Source organism: Numida meleagris, chromosome 14 (assembly GCF_002078875.1).
Source record: "Numida meleagris isolate 19003 breed g44 Domestic line chromosome 14, NumMel1.0, whole genome shotgun sequence".
Classification (NCBI taxonomy): domain Eukaryota; kingdom Metazoa; phylum Chordata; class Aves; order Galliformes; family Numididae; genus Numida; species Numida meleagris.
The window spans coordinates 1,029,311-1,049,762 of NC_034422.1; the positions used below are offsets into that span (position 1 = coordinate 1,029,311).

The 20,452-nt window shown below is 48.1% G+C and overlaps 1 protein-coding gene across 1 annotated transcript in view; it reads right to left on the bottom strand.

Moving 5' to 3' along the window:
* The window catches only part of GNB1L (G protein subunit beta 1 like), a 38,572-nt gene extending 19,166 nt beyond the window's left edge, over positions 1–19,406 (bottom strand). The window contains 1 exon segment of the mRNA XM_021413349.1: positions 19,219–19,406. Coding sequence (XP_021269024.1) covers positions 19,219–19,406 — 188 coding nt within the window.

The following is a 20,452-nucleotide window of genomic DNA, read 5'->3' on the forward strand; positions in this document are numbered from 1 at the left end:
AGCAACTCTCCTGTTCCCACTCCTGTCACTTGTATTTCTATCACACATGGAAGCAAAAACAAATTGCTATTAAAATATCATCCAAACACGCTCCTCCCCCTACAAAGCCCACAGTTCTGCTTGAGATACCAACGGCTCAAACAAAGACCAGGAAGAGATGCTCTCCTTCCCCTTACGCTCGCTCGCAGTAGAAGCTCCATTGCAAGAGAACTTTTTCAGCTACAGGTGAAATAAATCTCTCTAGGCACGTCTGGCAAACTGACTGGGGACCGAAACCAGCAGGTGTGCAGACATAATTACTGCTGCAAAAATTCAGCACATCCAGGTGTGCTCACCACCAGCTACAAGAAATCCCTGTTATTTTTTTTAATTCCTCGTCTGCCAGGTGCCACCCTCCCACAGGAAGAACCCCAGCAAACAATGAGCTGAGCTGGGAAAGACGTGAGGGAAGCGATCCTCCTCCTTCCACAGCTTCTTTCCCTTCCGCACGAGGCCCCTTCTCAGCCCGCCCTGCCGTCCGTACCTGCCCGCGCTGCGCGGTGACACTGCTGCGCTGCAGCGCGTTGCCGCCGCATGGCAGGGGAAGTCGGTGGAAAGGAAGGACTGCGGCAAACAGCGTCGCTCATTCCATTCCGCGTACAATCCCCAGTGTTAAAACACAGCAGGCAGCCCGGGCAGCGCCCGCTCCCCTCACACCGCTTACCCGTGCTTCCCCGCGGCGGCACAGCCCCAGCACAGCCCGGAGCCGCGGGGCCACGCTGCGGGGCTGCAGGAAGCCCAGCCTGGCTGAGGCCGCGGGCACCCGGCTCCACGGCTCTTCCAGACGGGACAACGACAACGCGGGGCTGCAGGGCCCACTGAAGGGTAGCATCGCTGCGCGTGATTAAATCAGATGCCAGGCAAATGTGCACAAGGCGAATGAGTTAAAGTTCACCTCAGCAGAGGCGAGTTACGTGTTTCTGACAGCAGAAGGTCTGGAAGCCGGTGCGTGGTTTGTACACCAGTGACTGTTAGATGCGCTGTGGCTGCTTTTTAAGCCCAGCTTTTCTTGGTGCATATAGAAATGAAATAAATGACAATACAGTGAAACAGCAAAGTCAGCACTAAAGAGATGTCGTGAGGCAACCTTATACAGAAATCTGTTTGCACCTGGGTGAAAAATAACTGCACAAAGAAAAGCCTTTCTGCATTCAGCAGCAAATCAGCGTGCATAAAACGCTCAGGGAAGAATGAAGAAGCGACTTGGATTTAAACCCCACGTTAAAAGCCAGGCAGCCTGATTCCAGCATTCTTACTCCAGACCCCTGACACACGGTATGTCCGCCGTGTGCAGCGACAGGAACACGCTCTGGTGAGAGCAGAGCAGAAGGAAAGCTTGCACAGCCACGGCCTGCACGGCCGGGAGGTGTGGGAGCCCCGCACAGCGTGCTGCACGGCGCAGAGCCTCACAACACCGGGGAATTCACTCAGCAGCCCGCCAACACCGCGCCGTTACCCCTTCAGACTGAAGCTCCAGTTGCAGCCTTCGGTGCTAAATGTAGATATCAACCTGTACTGTACTCTTGGGATTTCTTTGAAGCTATTTTTAAAAAAACGAATTTCAATTTTAAATTAGAAATCAGTAGGAACCTTTGAATCAAGAAATCGATGTCAAGCAGAGGCAAGATTTCTGATTGAACTAGCAAAGCGTATTGATAAAGCGGTCAATGTTTAGACGTAAGGATAACCAATGCATGCTATTAAAACTGGTTATTTTCCATATTACCAGTGACAACCGAGGTACAAATTAAGCACAGTGAGGTGTATTCATATTTGATATTTGCCCTTAAACTTCGCCCTTCCCCCCACACAATAAAAAACCAATCACACCAATCGCAGCGAGGGACTAGCGGCGCCCAGCAGCGCGCTGGCACCAGCAATGCAGCGTCTGGACAGAATTCCAGGCGGAACGCTTCAGCTCATCAAACTTGCTAGAGACGCTCCAACGCCAGGAGAAGGCAATGGCTGGTACTGCCTGGCCGGGCAATCTCCTGCCCACACCAGAACCCTGCTGCACGACGACACGAGCCCTGCTCCCTGCAGGCGGCAAGCACCGCGCTGCCTCCGCTGCGGCTGCGTGTCACCAGGCCGCGTCCGCGGGACAGCGGGGGAAGCCCAGACTGCCCCGTCTCCTCGCACCTACACAGCGGACCACGGAAGCCTCCACGTTTCCATTCTAACAGCCAACCACGGATCGGCGGCAAACAAAAGTGCTGACCAGCAGCTGGAAGAACGCCAAAGAATCGAATGGGAGCAGGAAGGAAGCCGAGCAACCATCATGCAACACAACAAGCCCTCATGGCTTGCACTCCGGTAACGGCTCCTCATGGCGTTAGCGCCTTTATTGTATCTCAGTGTTCCACAACAGGAAGACACTAAAGCAGAGTACGTTATGATTTTAAGCAACAAAGTTTGCAAGAAAAATGCATAGACGTGTCAGTGCGTTACCTCCAGCAGCACCCAGCCCCGTGCCGTGCCTCAATGCTCTCCTTCAAACGCTTCCACCTGCAGCTTTAAGACGCTGGGTAACAATTACTTTCCACATGAAAACACAGAGTCAGCATGGGAACAAAACTAAGAACTACAATGATTATCTGAAAGACACCGAGTTAGCATATGGATCTCATTGCCACTTACACATTTTGGTCACTGCAACAAAAAGCTATTAATCACTATGTAAAAGCCATACATTAACATAAACATTAATCATCCCAGTACTCCCACTGCGTCAGACTGATAATTTTTTTCCAGCTCTTATTCTGACAGATTCGCCGCCTCTTCCAGCACAGTTACACCTTTGGGGCACTGCACGTCTTACCAAAGCCAGCATTTGAAGGCAGCCAAATATCGCGGTGACACTCACACTAAATACACGGGGGCTGAAGATGGGAGACCCCTCCCTCGTGATGTCAGCACCCTGGCTTTCAGTAAGGAGAGCCTAAAATACAGCGTGGAAATACAGCTGAAATAGACGAAGTTCTGGTGTTTCATCGACAGGTTCACGCTGCAGATGAGGAAGGACACCCCACGCTGCCACACCTCCTAGAAACTCTGGAGAACATGAACATGCAGAACGGCAGCGAAAGGAAGAATTTACGCAGCCTCCTCACTGCAGCAGAGCCCAGAGCTCACCGAGGTTCAGGTGGCACGCTCCATGAGCGCTGTGAGCAGCACAGCCCGGCCCTGCCCGCCCCCCGAACCAGCAGCGCCGCCTGGGGCAGCACCAGCCCGCTGCTTCCAAGGGCTAATAACGACCTCAGATAGCATGGGCTTAATTAAACCTCCAGACGTTTTAGCAAACATTTCCTGCAATAATCTTGTTTAGTAACAAACTATTAAAAAGAATTGACAGAGAAGAAATGTATCAAGTTGTTACAGCAACTGCAGTTATTTGAGCCGGAATTGTGTGTCTGCAATTAAGGATTCTGTAACTCTGCACAATTAAAGTATCGCTTTATTTGAAAACTAATTAATTCTAAACACATATTTTTCCCATGACAAACTTTTATGATTAATTTATTCTGTTATAATTACTTTAATTAATCTACTCTTGTATAATATTATGCTGTTATTCTGGCATCTGACCAATGAAGACAAAGAAATTGATTGCAGTTCCGTGGCGCAAGAGCAGAAACTGTCATGCCAGTTTCAACACCGCTTTTATTTATTTGTCTGCTCTATTACTTTTCTTTTCCTCCCACAGGGCATAGGAAACACAATACACAGCGGATGCCATTTTGTCTTCTATATTTTTTCTTCAAAGTGTGAAATATAACTGAAGAGTCTGTGGAATTAAGGAAATGTACATGTAACACGATACCATGTAATAAAGAACAACCTATAGGAAATTAACTTATACTCTGAAATACATCACACCATAACTGAGCACTCGGTTCCTGATGCACAGGACCAAGCCCGGAGCTGCCAGAAATGGAGCAGTTCCACTGAGGTGGAACCCTGCTCAGGATCCGGCCCCTACAGCCAATGGGGGGGGGGGGAGGGGAGAGGCCAAAACTCATTTTTACGCTCATCTTCAAGTCACGTTGATTTTAATATTTCAGTGAGTTTTACAAGACCCCGCGTTTTAATTTTACATCCGGTGTCCGTAAGCGTAACTAAAACTTTTCTCACTCTATAAGCGGCCTAACTACGTTAAAACGGAGATGTATACGGATATTGAGTAGAGTATTTTATTTTGCTTTGGCCGCACTTGGAATAAAGATTCCTGCCACTTAGAGAACAAAGCCCTGAAGTTCCTTTGAGCATGGATGTCCCTGAATCACAGCTCTGCGTGGGAGGAGGCACCGAGCAGCGCCTCGCGAAGACGCAGCGACGCAATGAGCGCCGGGGACTTGCAACCACTTCTCCCATGGGTGGTGCGAGTTCCGTGCTGCGCTGAGCGCCAGGTGAGCAGCGGCGATAACAGCACCGCGAGCTGAGCTCCAGGTAATCACTAGATTACACAGAACGAAAGAGAAGAGAACTCACCGTGCTCACAACACGCACACTCATTAAAGGAAGAAAAAAAGATTACGCCCCTACCTGAACAGGCTAAATACTTGATCAGAATTATCACAGTGGGAAGTGCATTTATAGTGAAATATGGTAACCGTTCACACAGCCCCTCCCCTTTGTGTCACTCTCAAGATTTGTTTCACAGATGTCTTTTAAACAGATAAAGAACATACTCTGAAATTGCAATTGATTAATGGAATAAACTAAAATAAACATAGAAGGAATGCGAACAACCAAAGGCAATTCCTATTTGTGTCCAGCTCGAGTTCCAAATTCCACATTTTGCACACAATTGACACCTCCCCGAGCTGCCAGGCGGTGCTGGCTGCACTGCTCCATTGAAGGCAGTTTGCAGGACTGGCTCATTGCAGCAGTACCCACAGAGCATCGCAAGCCACAGCACAGCTCTGAGCGCTGCACGGGCCCATCTCTGCCGCTGGAGGAGCGGAGCAGGACAGCAGGGCACTGCCCAGCACGGCGCAGTCAGCAGAACTGGGGCTCTGCCTTCTCCGTGCAGGCACACGCCATCCTTCCCACTGCCAGCGAGACCTCCCTGCCACGTCATGGTTTGAGCAGTAAGGCAGTGAGGACAGTACTGTAAGCTGCATCCGCTCCTTCCACATAGACCTGAGGTCAGAGGCAGCTGTGCCGCAGCACAGAGCGCACCACGGGGCGCACGCACCTCATCTTTTCCAAGAACCCTTCCAGTATGTTCAGAGAAAGGAAACAGCGTTACCTACGTCATGTTTAAGTATATGTCAGAGTTACAGGTTATAAAGTACTCTTACGCTACGAAACACCTCCCAGAATTCAGGCCTAATTAATAATTTGTCTATTAGGATACCAATGAAGTATAAACAAATGTCATCTGGAGAAGCCAAGCTATTGGAGAGCAAATTAGTCCAAGAAATCTAATGAGAATCACTGTGCACACAGGACTGACATTTACAAGGCAAATATTACCTGAACATAAAACAAGTTGAACAGTTTAACCTAAGCTCTTTTCTTAAGTGTAAACTTGAGATACAAACCCACAACTGTTCTTCCATGCCAGTTTCATCAAACCAGGCTACATCCATTTTGAAAGAGCGTGTAGGGCGCATTCATTAAACCTGCTCTCATGTCCAGCGCTCTGAGCCCAGCCCCATACTGAACAGTTGCGTTACTGGATGTGAGGGACATTAATGACGCTGCTCCCAAGCTGAGCAGCAGCTGAATGCTGACGACACTCAGCTCTCGGTTCCTGGCCCTGTTTCCTGCATCTGCGACGTTCTGACTGACTAGTTGATCTGTTCTAGGGAATAATGCTAATTAACATCTACAAATGGAAAGAAGCCAAAGTTCCAGAACACAGTTCCACAGTTTACACAAGTGACTTCAAACTTCACTCCTGTCACCTGCAGTAAACTATTCCTGGCGAAAATCTAGCGGGATGCACAACTGCATCACTGCCTCGTGGGGAGCTCTAAACAATTCCGCAGCGCCTCAGCTTCAACTCCCCGACTGCGCCAGCAGCCCCCGCTGCACCGCGCTGGCAGAACTGAGGCGTCAATCCTTCACCAGGTGATCACATCATGTCATCTTCTGACCAAATCCAATAGGAAAACTTTTACCAGCCCTATTATCTCCAACCAGAAAATCTAGATCAAAGTATAACGATTTTACAGCACAATAAAACTGGTATAAATATTTAAACACTAATTAAAAGGCCTCCTTTGTTAAGAAGTAAATAAATAATTGAAAGCTACCTCTTCTGATAAATGCTATTAAATGCAATTGTATTTATCTCACTCTTCTCAGAAGAAACGGGGCTTGGGGGGGGCTGCGAGGCTCCTAAATCCCTGCCTGCAGGAAGCCGCCCCGAGCACCCCTTGGCGTGACAACAGCTGAACCCCGTGCATCTCTGCTGGCTCCGTTCCCATCACACGACCGTACCCACTTCATGCAGTCGTACTGCATGGCCACCGCCTCCAAAAGGAGAGGGGAAATATTTCAAGGAAATGCTACATCAGTGAGTAATTCTTCGGTAAACCCAACTACCATTTTCGTCTTCCTAAAATGCCCGTGATCACGTCTCCTAAAGAGGTAAGTAACTGCAGTCTTTTGGCAGATGTATTTTCTGCTCGTAAGCAAAAATGAAATCTGCACAAAACACTGTGTGGGAGATTGCTGCATATTTTCCCTTGTCTCCTTCTCAGGTGGATAACAAGCATGGCGTGAGATGAAAACAAAGAAATCGTTCCATTACGAACAGAGCAGGGAACTGAGTGCAGGCTAACCCACGAGTGGGAGCAGCGCTAACAAACCACAGGCCAGCCGTCATATTGGCTTCACTTATTTCTCAGGACGATAATCAGGTGCTCCGTCTGTAACTCAAACTTTAGAAGTATGATAATTTACGGAAAGGAGATTAATTTAGCCATTTTGAGTCAAAGACGTATTTCATAGCTTCATCCCAAATCCTGTATATTGTTAGGATCCCTTTCCCCTTTGAAGACTTAGTGAATGATTGAAGCTTCTACTTTCTGAGAAACAGATAACACAAGACTAGTAATCTGACTCTAAGCCATTGGATAAAGGCAGTTTGTTTCCTCTTAGCCCATCTGTCAACACCTCTTCAGTAATTAGTCCTAATTATTACAAAGGGCTAGCCTCCCATTCGCATTATTAAATCAGAAATAGTATCATAGCCAGGTATCTTTCAGCGCCTACCAGGCTGGCGACCTTCGATTTCATTGAATCTTCTATCAGTATCCGCCTTTGGAAGAGCCTCGGCAGTAATTTTAGCAGCAGCTTCAAAGATGCAAATCCCACAGTGGAATTCCAGGGATGCATTCATGTACACACCCACACCGTGTGACAGGAGAGCAAGCAACACAATTGACCTTCGCATTGTTCTCTAAACTCCCGTGATATAAAACACACATCTCTGCTTTATACAACGGCACTGTTTTGTTGCCTGCGTGCCTCAAGCACGCCTTTGAACTAAAGGCCGGGAGGAAAAATAGTGAAACCCTGTCTATAAAGACGAGGGTCAAATCTTTGTTAACGGAACAATACATCTGAAACTTTTTTTTCCTCACATCAAGATAAATTTGCAAAAAGTAAATAGTGTCTAAAAATAGGTAGGAACATATTTAGGTGCAAAGACTTAAAAGACTGTGCTTATTTTTGCCCTACAGCTGAAGTGCTTCCCTGGAAAACAGGAGCACGATGGCACCAGAACGCTCACAGGAGTGAGGCCCGGGCTCTGGTCAGACAGTTCTGCGTTAACGTGTATTGAACTGAAATGCCACGAGGAAATACTCCTAAGAACTAGGCCTCTGATTCATTCAACTCAAAACCAAACTTGTTTCCCAGCAGTGCCTCTGAGCCCACACCACCAGCAAGGGTTTCTCGATGCTGGATTTCCCGTCCACTCCGGTTTCCTCAGGCCCAGTGACCCAGCCTGAGCTGCGCCAGTACGGCGCATGGAAGGGCCTGCACCGAAAGCCTGCGTGCAGAGGAGCAGTACAAGCATGCAAAACTCCATATGAAAAAAAAAAAAACACCTCCTCTAATTAATATGGCATATTTTTGTTTCCCAAAATACAACACACACGGACATTTTAAAGAACTTTTCTGTTTACTATACTGAAGTGGTTTAGTGTTTTTTTTCCCCTCTTTGCAGGTCCCCTCTGAATGCTACAAAGGTTGATAACAAAACGACATCTAAATAAGTTTACAGAAACCTTGATGTAAATAATAAAAGGGCTGTGTACCGTACACAAAGCAGTGCCCTATGTACACAGGGTTTGTGCGGGTGGCGGGGGCTGGGCAGGCAGCAGGCGCTGTGTGGGGATGCCCCAGCCCACGGGAAGGCCACCGCCGCTGCCTGGTGTCACCGGAGCCCAGAGCGCACACAGGCACCAAACCCCGAGCCCTGGGCCCTGACCTGTGGGTGCGCACAGCCTGGAGTCCCCCTGCTGCCTCCTCCTCTCCACTTGGCCGACTTCAAATGAGCACAAGGCCATCTCAGGCGGTACTGCAGCACGAAGAAGCAGCTCCTAACCAGGACCTGCTTCCTGCAGAGCTGTCACACGCACCTTCATGGCACCATGCGGCAGCTGGCTCCTCACTTCAGCGCTCATCGCCAAGAAAAATCAGTAAACACGCATACAAAATTTGCTTCCCAATCTGTACGTTTTCCAAATAAATGTCATGTTAGTAACATGCGTGGTAGCAGGCAGGCATTTGACTATCAATGGATCAGATTTTGAAACATTAAAATACTTCCAGTATCAACAGTATCAATACTTCCAGTATCAACAGTATTAACACGCTTGCTACCAATTATTTCTTGATTATCCTTACAAGAATTCAGCACATTAACAACCAGATCTTTTCAAAGGAAAGCATTGTATGCTGCTAGCACTGCATATGACACGCCCAGCAGGTCAGGCGAGCGGTCCATGTAGCACAGTATCCCATTTCCAGCAGTGGAGGGCTATTTACAGAGGCTGTGTAGAGAGACAGAAGCCTGACTGCTTTTGCAGTCCATTCCCACCAGGCTTACCCACACACAATTGCTATATTAATGGCGTTACAAGGCACTGTAATTTCACTATCCATTTGTGGTCCTGCTGTCCATGAAATTGCCTTAATCCCTTTCGAACCCACTGATATCACTGCCTTCACTTCCTCCTGTGGGAGCAAGTTCACTACCTGACGTTTCAGAAGAGGAAAGAGCATTTTATTTTACCTGTTTTAAACCCTGTCTCCATCCAGCTCCGTTGAGTGCCCTATAGCTTTTGCACTGCAGGACTTGGAGGTTTCACATTCAGCTTTTCCACCACCGTCACGACTTTTTAAATCCCAGAGATAAGTCTCTCCCTCTGACCTGAGGAGTACCAGCCTTTCTAACTTCTCCTCTGATGACACTTGTCCCACTTCCCCCAATTGTTTCAATTGTCATTTTCAGTCCCATCTCTAACTGCACTAAACCCATCTGGGAAAGCAGAGAACTGAAAGCAGTACTTCAGACTCACGCCCTCCGAGGCTTTGCGCTGCAGCCAGGTGACACTCTTGTTGGGATAAATCTTCACTGACCTCAAAAATCACGCGACTTTCAAGAGGGAAGTCACTTCATTCTCCTGTAGATATAATTTGAGCTAACACACTTGGCAAAGGAAGCTGTCTTTGCTCTCAGTGGTTTAGGATTGCTGCTGTAGGGCAAGCCAACAGAGAAGTGGCTGAGAGTGAGTGCACTGTCCAAGGATCCACATCCGGAAGAAATAGCACAACATTTTTCATAGCACTTCCCAAAACACCTACACTTCCTAGAACTGCTAGTTAAAATCCCAGGGGAAGCGATACAGTTCCCTGTCCATCTCAGCCGAGCAGACTGCTTCCCTACACAGCTGAAGAACGCAAAGGTCCTACCTGCTCCATATCAACCCTCGAGAGCTTTGGTTCACTTCTGCAGTGATAAGCTCTACAGCCTCCAGTAACGCCCAGGACCAGAGCCCCTCTAACATTACACTACCAGCTCTTTCTCTTCATTCCCAGCTGCATGCATTTAAGTGGCATATTTTACAGTTAACTAGATAATTCCCTACTTCAATGTAACTTTGCGCTATGTGTAAAAACGGGAGTAGCAACCGTTTGCTTTTTTTCCCCTCAATTTTCATCTCATACAATTAATTTTAATGGAAGTGAAGTGTTCAGGTCAAAAAGAGGCAACAATTATAAAAGCATGTATGCACAACATAATTTTAACAGAATAAAGAGGTCACATTCCACCACAAGAAACAAAACGAAATGCACCGTTTGCTCCAAAAGTAACACCTGCAATTCATTTCCATCAAAACTACAACAAAGCACGCAGTAATTTGATGGAGCACATTCTCAGCTACACCATGCTATTTCTCATCAGTCACCAGCCCTGCCCTGCTCCAGACTCACTTCCACCACCACACGCCAACGCCTCCATCCAAAATCTGCCGGGACACAGCAGCCACATCTCCCCGCTGTCACCCAGAAATGCCTTTGTCTTAAAGGCAATGAGATGGATGGATCCCGTGGTCCTTCTCTAGTAGTTCTGCACAAGTACAGAGGGCAGGATGAGGCCACATGCTCCCAGTGAAGTCCTTGAATGAGGAAATGAGAGCCGGATTTCATGGAATTGCTAGCAAACCACCCCTGCAAAGCAGAATGTTCACTTTTAGATACCACACTTTAGAAAATTCTGTAACTGCAGACAGACTTCTGCAGTTTCCTCAGTGGTAAAATAGTTCCCACTAAGGTCCAAAATACATCAGTAATTTTACACAAGAGCAGCACCACTAAAGTAACACAGATTTTAAGGAGACTGCTCACACAGTGAAGATGTTCACGCACATCTGTGAGCAGCAGCCAAGTAACACTAACCTAGCAGCTGTCTTCATCTCTCTCAAACACAAAAGTCTTCACAATAATGTGTTTTCTATAAAACCAGGTATAATTCAGCCTGCAAGGTAAGTTCCTTTTTCAAATCTGCAACTCCTCGTTTCAGGGAAGAGGATTGCCAAAGCACATTATACCTACTATAGCAATAAATTCTTCACAGATGAGGTTTTGTACATAAATTACCTTCATTTACAGTCTCAGAACGCTCTTCTAAATTTTATGGGATAATATGAATTATGAGCACCCATGTATTTCTTGTAGGTATAATGTGAGCCAGACTTCTCATATATGCAAAAGATGACGTGACTGAGTTGTACTCTCCCTATCTCCCCCTCCACCCCTCACTGAACAATTGTGGTAACACGGAGCAGGCACTTGCATAAGAAGTGCACAGCCTGCTATAAAGATATGTATGTATGAATTAAGTCTAACCGGGATTAAACATGAATCACATGGTTAAATAAAAGCAATAAAAAATATCTGAAAGGTTTTTTTCGTAAGCCTTATAAACGCAGATTTCTTAAAGTGCTATTTCTTAGTTTAGTAATTGGTACAGTTACAGTTTGGCAAAGTACCTCCTTTTAAGCAAACTGTACGTTTTAAGTTCACAATTTATATTTAATTGAAACTAGCACTGTAATCTTTACAAAATTTGGCTGGATTTCACTGGCTGTGCTTTAGGTATTTTGCTGGTTCTGCTGGATTTTTAAAACCCTAGAGATGCGGGAATGGAATGAGTCTGTTTGCTATTATTAGTAGTCTCTAGTAAGTACTGTCAGTGACCCACAGGAACCTAAATCCCAGCCATTCTCCATACGCCCATTCAAGACTGGGTGCTTCGGGCTCGGTTCACACACACTTGCCTCAGGAGCTCTAATTTCAGGCAATCACAATGAATGCGAACTGGCAAACAGTACCAGGACCCCAGTTCTGCAAACTGCTCTACCCACATTGCCTGGGTGAGCTTAGGAGTTACAAAGGCCTCGCAAGAGCAGCTCCAGGATCAGTCATCTTTCTACAAGGTCACAGTGTTGGTCCACTCTATTAAACAGCAACACTGCCAGCAGTGCTTCAAAACACGCCTAGCCCCTGCCACTGAACCCGAGCAGGAATGGCACCGCTGGCATGGGAAGGCTTGTCCTGCTCCCACGACAGCAGGGAAGGATCAGGCACGAAGGCTCATCAACAAGATCAGGCAAAAGAGAAAACACTGAATCATATTAAAGTCATTATCAGAAAGCAAGACTTCTGCAGAACACGCAGTCAGCGAGGTGAAGCCTTCAGGCTCAGTCTTGTACCAGGCTGCACGCGGCGGCACCGCCCCAGGACGCGCTCCAGGAAGAGCGGGTGACTCAGCCACAATTCCTGCCTGGCTCCCTTCCTCCCGCATGGGACAACAAATAATGTCACCCCATTCCCCATGGACGCGCTCCCACGTGACTCCCAGCTACAAACGCACGGCCCTGTGCCCGCCTGCTGGCGCTGCTCGGGGCGAGAGAAGGAAGCAGGCTGCAGGGCCGGGCTCCAATCCTTGCCGCTGGCCCTCCCCCCATGGCCAAACCTGTCGTCTAAGGAGGCCCTATGGGACACGTTCCTTTCCCACCCCCACCCCGAGGTGCTTCTAGGACAGGAATGATCTAGCATGAAGACAGCATCAGTATGAAACAGAAGAGAATTCTAGCTTGGAAGATCATACCTTGCCACCAGATAATGATAACCGTGCTTAACGGGCACGAGCACAAAGGCATTCATTTCAGAGATTCTCCCTTTTCACTTTTAAATTAAGGATACTATTAAGTGTCCAATTACATCATCAGCCACTACACAATATTTACAGCATAAAATTACAACAATTAAATGCTAACTGTTGATTATAATAATTTAGCAATGGAGCAATAAAATAAACCAGTACCTTTAAAATGTTATTTCCAAAGAGTAATCAGATAATGCAAGAGAGGGAAACGACCAGCCAGGCCATCAAACGCCCCAGCGGGGCCACGGGATGCAAGGTGCAAGGACCCTCAGGTCCACGCTCTGCATTCAGATCTACTTTTGGTTGCTGTTGCTGCAAGTTTGTAGTGCAGCTGGTGGTCAGTTTATGGCAAAAGACAAGAGTGAATTCCTGTCCTAACTGGTTCAGAATTCCAGTGTCACCTTAAAACTAGTCACTTGGAAAAGCAACGGCCTACACGGAGACTAAACATCGTAAAGATCCAAAGTAGTTAGGCAGTTCAGCCCACCTCGCATTAAATTTATGTAGGTCACTCCAACAGTGATGCCTTCCATTTATTTCCATGGAAACAGATAAAAAAGAGCACAACAACACTGCCTGACAGAGCAAATTCTCAGCCACCAAGCACTATTTTTCAACAGTCACCACTATTAGTTGTGCATTTTCAACAGCAGTGAACAAGAGCTGCATGCCAGAATAAAGCCTCACAAAGCAGAGGCAGCGCTGCGTATCTCAGCCAGCGCAGGGACGCGGCCATGCCTCCTTCCTTCTACATGCTGCTTCGAGGCACGGCTCCAGCACAGCTCCCAGCCTGCCAGCACTGTGCCACATCCACCCACACGAGGCAAAATAACGGGTGGGCATGGAGCTCCCACACTGCCTTCACCCCTCCTGCAACCACTGCGCAAGTTGGAATGGGTAATAATGAAAAATTCTTTACATGTGGCATCACAGTAAGAAATTTTTTTGTCAAAAAACAGAACGCAGCCCATTTCCATCCATGTTTTTGACAAACTCTTTTCGTTTTTTTTTTTTCCAGGTGGATCTTCAGCTAAGCAAGAACCGAGCTGAAAACCTGCAGTTCAAACACAATGCCCTGTAACTAAATATGGCTGATTTTTCTTTGCTACGTTATGTGCCTTTCCTTTACTAAGAACAAAATACAGTTAGTCAAAAAACACGTTTCTAAGCAGGAATAATGACTGTGTCCAATCCCATAGCTCCATTCTTATTATTTAAAAAATAACATAAAATCCACTACAAACCAAATTAAAAAAAACAGATGCAGGTCTTCCATTAGTGTAACTGGTTGTGGAGGGGTGGGAAGAATAACGTGTTACGCTGCCGTGGAGGAAGCACACACAGCAACTGGAAAAATGGACTATAAAAAGCTCGCCTTACATAAACGGGAGGAAGTAACCAACACCCTCAATTGTTGAAGTGAAAGGAGGAGGACCTGAACACACAATTAGACAAAAAGAACTAAACACCAAAGTCTTGAATGTTTCACATTTTCCCAACTGTTCTCAAATTTGAGAGTTTTGTTCAATCGGGCCTAACTGCTCCCAGCAGAAGATCTGCCAAATCTCACAGGACCACACATCTCTGCAACACAGCGCTATGGACTCTCCTCTGTTCAATGAAGGACTGCCAGACAGACAGACAGACAGCCCTCTGCACCTGGGACAAGGGATCAGCGCGCAAAGGAAAGGCCATGGTGCTGTGCTGCAGAAAAGGTGCGTGCCACCACAGCAGACCATGCCTGCTCCAGGGCCACTGCTAGCCAGCAGCATCCCCCAGCCAGGAGCATGGCAGCACCTCCTATGCCAGAGACATAAGTGCTTGGTACTCTGATCTGCAGCAGACATGAAGTCTCTAGGAGAGAGATAGCCAAAGAGAGTTTCCACAATGCCTTACTTGTCTCCTATTTTTCCATTAAGGTCATCTTCCTTAGCTGAGAAAATACATTGGCTCGTGGCACTTAGCAAAGTCATAACCTTCCAGTTCCAGAGCTTGAACTTTCAGCAACTACTCAGCAAGTGCAATGGACTCAGGTCAGAATGCAGATACAAAGGATAAGATTCTACTAATCCTTACAAAATCACTCCTTCCCCAGGCATCCAATGCATAAAAGAGCACCAAGCTGACATCAAATTAGGCAGAAGTCAAGATTCCTAACGAACTCATCAAGGTTAAACATTTTTCATGTCGTTTTGAACACAGGCCATTCTCCTCCCTGATTTCAAACCCAGAAGCCATGGCCTTACCCACCAAGCTCAGCCACAGCTCTGATGGAGCTCACTCCCACACGCCTTCTGCTATCCCCATGGACGCGTGCTCCCTCCATTGCTTTGTCTCACCATGCTTCTCTTTTCCCATGGCACATCCATGGCTCTGCAGAACCCCCTGACCCACCCAGCACCGCTCCCTGCGAGTGCAGAATCCTTGCTGCCTCGCAGCATGCACGCTGCCCTTCCTCCCCACCAGCTCCCACGAACCAGGACTTTTCTTCCTCAGACCCTCTCAGCACCTCCACACGGCAAGACTGGCCCTGCAGACCTCCACACGAGTCCTGCCCATCTCTTTATATGCACAGAGCATCAAGCAAATTTGTAACAATTCCGTAACGCAAATAACAAAACAAATTCTTAGATGCTTATACAGCTCTCCTGCCTCTACTCCTCAAGCAGTTACTTTTTTGATGCTCAAAGACAAAACAAAGACAATACAAACTGGCATTTTAAGGAGAGGGAAGTAGAGATTGCTCATCAAACGAACAACTTGAGCTATGCTTCTGAGTATGTATTACACTATCTCTTTTGCATTACACCTACTCTACTAAATACACAAAACTCTGAGCGAGTGATGGCTTTGTCAGCCACCAGCTAATCAAATGAAAAATTATTAGGCTTAGAAAAATAATAAAAGCAGAAGCCAGCTGTGCATTCGCTGGATGAAAATCCCAGTGTCTCCATGTTAGCTCATGTGCATTTCAATTTCTGGGAAGAAAATAATGGGAGTTTCTCCACCCTTTCTCATGTGAGCCATAAAATAGATTTATTACCTAGGATATATTCTGTGTTTTCTCCTGAGGAAAAAAAGAAAGTGGAGGAACAAGTTCATTTTTTCCCTTCTACAACCAGGATTTTCTTTACAATGAGCACAGAGCTCAATTTTGGTATCATGTGGCCCTCCCACTTAATGCTCCGGTCACACTTTTTACCTTTCTAAATCTCGAAGTGTAGCATTTTCATCTCAGTGGGGAACACACAGCTGCTCCAGCTGTCCGAGTGCAAAAAGTCTGTCCTAACATTCCTACCTGCTATGCTTTCAAGCAGAACCCTTCCCTCCTCTAAATCAAATAAATTTAACTTCTACTAAAAAATCATGGAGTAACTTAAAATAATAATAAAAAAAAATTTAAAGGCAAACCATCGTTCTGCATTTCTTTGCAAATAGCTCCTGCTCAGCTTTACCTTACAGCCAGCAGTCACCCAGCAGCTCTGGGAAACCTAATGGCAGAGGTCAGGGCTGAATATCACCTGGAAAGGTATTCCTGTACAACTTTTTTTTTTTTTTTACTGTAACAGTCACATTTTGACCTTTAGTTTTTTTTTTTTTTTTTTTACTGTAACAGTCACATTTTGACCTTTAGAAATCATGAGAGAGACAATTTGCAGCCTGGGAGGATTTTACTCCTAGGACTCCTCATTTGCTTACAGCGCGACGTTCCGATTCGACGTCCCTCTGAAGAGCGGTGAGAGCAAACCTGTCCATAGGAAACACAGTGCTCTGCAGTTTCCACTTCTGAGATGCAGAAGAGATGGACTCATACTTGAAATGCTTCCGAACCGTGACACAGCCCAGACTCTCCAGCTGAGTGCTCTGGAAACTGCCGAGGCTAACACTTGCCTTTTAAACCAATACCCAGTAATACCTCTGTCTTTAAGCAGATCTGCGGACCCTGTAAGGTTTGCCACCTAACCATGACCCGCAGCCTGCTCCTGATAACTAGCACCTACTGTTCAATGAGCTGCTTCTCACAGCACAGCAAACCTGACGTCCCACAAAGCTCCAGTTCTTTCAAACAGCCCCTCAGTGGAAGGACACGTACACCACACCGTAAATGGTACTGAAGCAATATTAGAAAAGATGAGCTATGCCATCATTAGCTGCACATGAACAAAATGAGCCATAGGAAGTTGTGAAACATACATGCGTACACATGTATTTTGCTTAGGAAAAGCAGAGTCTGCTTCCTTTTAGCATACAACGGTGCCAGCACGAGGCTCAAGAGGAAGCTCTTCTGCTTGGGCAAAAAATACACAGGTATTTTCGTAGATGTCTCTCTTTCTCATGGCTCTGTAAGCACTTCCACTGCTCCACAGAGACCAGTATTTAAAAAACAAACAAACAACAACAAAAAAAACCCCACAAAACAGTAGCTAAGTAAGTTTTCAAGCTATTACTAATTTGAAACCCGTCGTTTGTACTAACAAGCATATTGCAGTGAGTCAAACTGCATTCACACTAAGAAAACAAATCCATCCACACTGATTTTTTGGGGATCAAAGTGCTACCACTGCTATGAAACTCACCTTTTTTCTGTGTAGACATCCTCAAACCATGCAATACTGTGACAAGGTTCAAGCTTGTAATGTATTACAATTACAGTAATGTACTACAACTCAGAAAAGATGCTCAAAAAGTAAAGCTATTTTTTTTTGTCTTTACAACCCCAGAAACGTAACATATATCTCTAACCCAGCCTACCTACAATAGCACAGTTTGTTACTGAGAGCAGTCATAGCAGCTGTTTCCACAACGAAGACAATGCTTCACACGTAACATACTGGAAAGTGAGAATTTTCAGTGCTACATTCCCACACCAGCTAATTAGCAACAACCGACTGGTTTACGGTTCTCACTACTGCAATGAAATGTTTTTGGGGCTGAGCTTGCAGAAAAACAGTGCTCAAGCCAAAAATAAAAGCATGCAAACACAGAGCACAGCACAGGCAGCTGTACGTGACACAGAGCCAGCAGACACCTCTTCAGAATGAAAGAACAGAGGAGAGCGAGTCGTTAAGGGCTTCACTGCAAAAAGAAACTCGCTGTATTCTAAAAAGACCAGCAGGTTCCGGAAAGGTGTGGTGCATGCAGACAACAGATCTGCTCTCCACTACGTTAAATCCTAATGCTCAAAGTCTTTGCACCCTTTAACCAAAACCAGGCTGGAGAAGGGAGAAGCTGGCGGCTACCCCAGCACGTGCACAAATGTAACTTCCATCTGCAGAACGAGCATCACTGATAGAGCCAGAACAAGCCAGGCTGCATTTCCTGATCACAGGACACTGTTACAGTAACAAAACCAGCCTGCCTGCAAATCAATTGAAATCTTAACAGAAATCATTAACAAACAGGTTAAAATACTTAAAAAAAAAAAAGAAGACAGCAGTTTCTTAAAAAACGCGGTAATACAGACACAAATCAATAAGCGTGTTCTCTGTAACCTGCGACTCCCACGGGGAGGGCAAACTGCGGAGGAAACGCGGCTGGCTCAGCGAGGCCCCGGAGCGCGGCCCGAGCCGGGCTCTGCTGCAGGCAGGCTGCAAAGAAACCGCACTGCAGCGCTCCTCCACACGGCCCCGGGACAGCGCGGAACTCAGCCCTGACTCCGATCTCTCACATCCCTCGTTTCTTCCCAGAGCGCTACCAAACACCGTGCCCTTACTGATTTCAAAATGAAGGTGTTGAATCGGGACATGAGCTGACTTTCTACTGTAAAGCGGCATCTCAAGGAGCTGCGTAAGGACTTTCACCGTTTCAACCACCGCCGCTACCGAGGAGAAGAGCAGGCAACCGCACGGCGCGGGGCTCGGACACGGGCCGGGCTCGGACACGCGCAGCGCAGCGCGGTGCCGCCGCCAGGGGGAGCAGCGCCCGGGGGGGCCCGGCGCGGCGGGACGCGCAGAGCTCCGTGCAGCCGGGACGCGCGGCGCTGCTTGCTCACGGCGCTCTGTGTCGGCAAATACCGGCACGCTGCGCGCTGCTCACTGCCGCCGCGGAGCGTTACCTCGGCGGGCGTCCGCGGGGCTGCGCTCTGCGCGGAGGGGAGAACCGGGCCCGAAATTCGGGATTCAGCTCCGCGCCCCATCTGGGTCCGCACACGATTTCACGTGAGCTCGTTCACTACTGCTTCCTTTTAAATGCCTTAAAAAGACGCATTTCTGGCGGCCACAGAAGCACCCGGCCCGGGACGGCCCCAGACCCCTCTGTGACGGGCGGGCGGGAAGGGCCGCGCGGGCACTGCGCGAGGGCGGCCGCTGCTGCACGCGGAGCGCTGCACGCGGACCGCCCCGCCGCCGCTCCGCCGTTGTCATGGTTCCGCCTCGCGCAGGCGCACTCCCCCTCTCCCCGAGCCGGCACCCCGCCAGTGAGCGGCGCTTCCCGCCCGCCCCGCCGCTGCCTCCGCGCACCCCCGCCCTCCCCCCGCCGCCTCTCACCGAGCGCCGCTCCGCCTCGGAGTGGGGGGGGGAAGCGAGACAGCGATGATTCGGCGCTCCCCTGCTGCACCCAGGGCTGCGTCCCGCGGACCCGGCACACGCGGAGCGCCGCGCGGCAGCGGACCGGACCCACGTGATGCCCGCGGGCCGCTCTTGGCACCGGTGGGGGGGGGGGGAGCCGCGCGCATGCGCCGAGCTGCTCGCGATGCAGGGTCGTCTGCAGCCGGTCGCAGCGGTACCGCGCAGTTGGCGGTGAGGCCGCGTGCACGGCGCGCAGCGCGGTTTGCTACGGAGGTGTTCGTTAGAGCACGGTACAGTTCCTGCTCCCGGCAGCCACCCTGAGCATGGAGTACCCCTGTCACGACACAGATAACAACGTGCGTGGCAAGATGGGGCAGTTACCAGAATTCAGGAACGACAGAATCCAATTAATTGAACACGAATTAATGCCAGATGAAATGTACCGCAGTTGGATACGATTTGCCACTGAAAGTCGCGTTCCAGTGCAGGTTTTTACGTGCCACCGCCGCTCTGAGCTCTCAGACGCGCCGTCTCCGTAGGGGCAGCAGCAGCGCGCTGCCTGTGCCGCCCAAGATGGCGCTGCCCGCACGGCTTGGACCCCGCGTGCCGCGCCGCGCTGCCCGGCCGGCCCTGCTCGCGGCTCCCCCCTCTTCCCGTGCTCCGCTGCTCCCCGGGATCGCCCCGCTGCTTTTCGGGTGGGAGCAGGGAGCCGGCCCGCAGTTCAATAAAGCTTTTAGCGTCCTGTCTTCAAAACAAACGCTGTATTGTGGACTCCCAAGCTCCTTAGGTAAAGCCTTAGGTCTCAAATCCAAAAGATACACCGTGTCCCTTTAATAATTTCATAGTGGAAACCCTTTATTTGCCCATTCCTGTGGTGTTATGGAGGTTTTCAGTGATTCTGGTTTAGGTTTCGGGATTAGGTGAAACCAGAGTGCCTTAAACCTCTTTAGAGGTTTGGGATTAGGTCTGCAGCCGGCCTGCTATAGCCTTTCTGTGCAAGTCTAAATTAAATGGCAAGAATATTTGTTGTGCACCGATTCACAGGTGTTTGGCAAAATACCAGAAAACATAAAGGAACCAGTGGAAGAATCATGAAGGCAAAGCCATCGAAACATGAGTATTAGCTAAGTACTGCAGTATCACTTGCAACTGGGGGGTATTTCAGACTGCTTCTATGTGAATTTAAGCGTGGATATAATTTTTATGTGTGTCT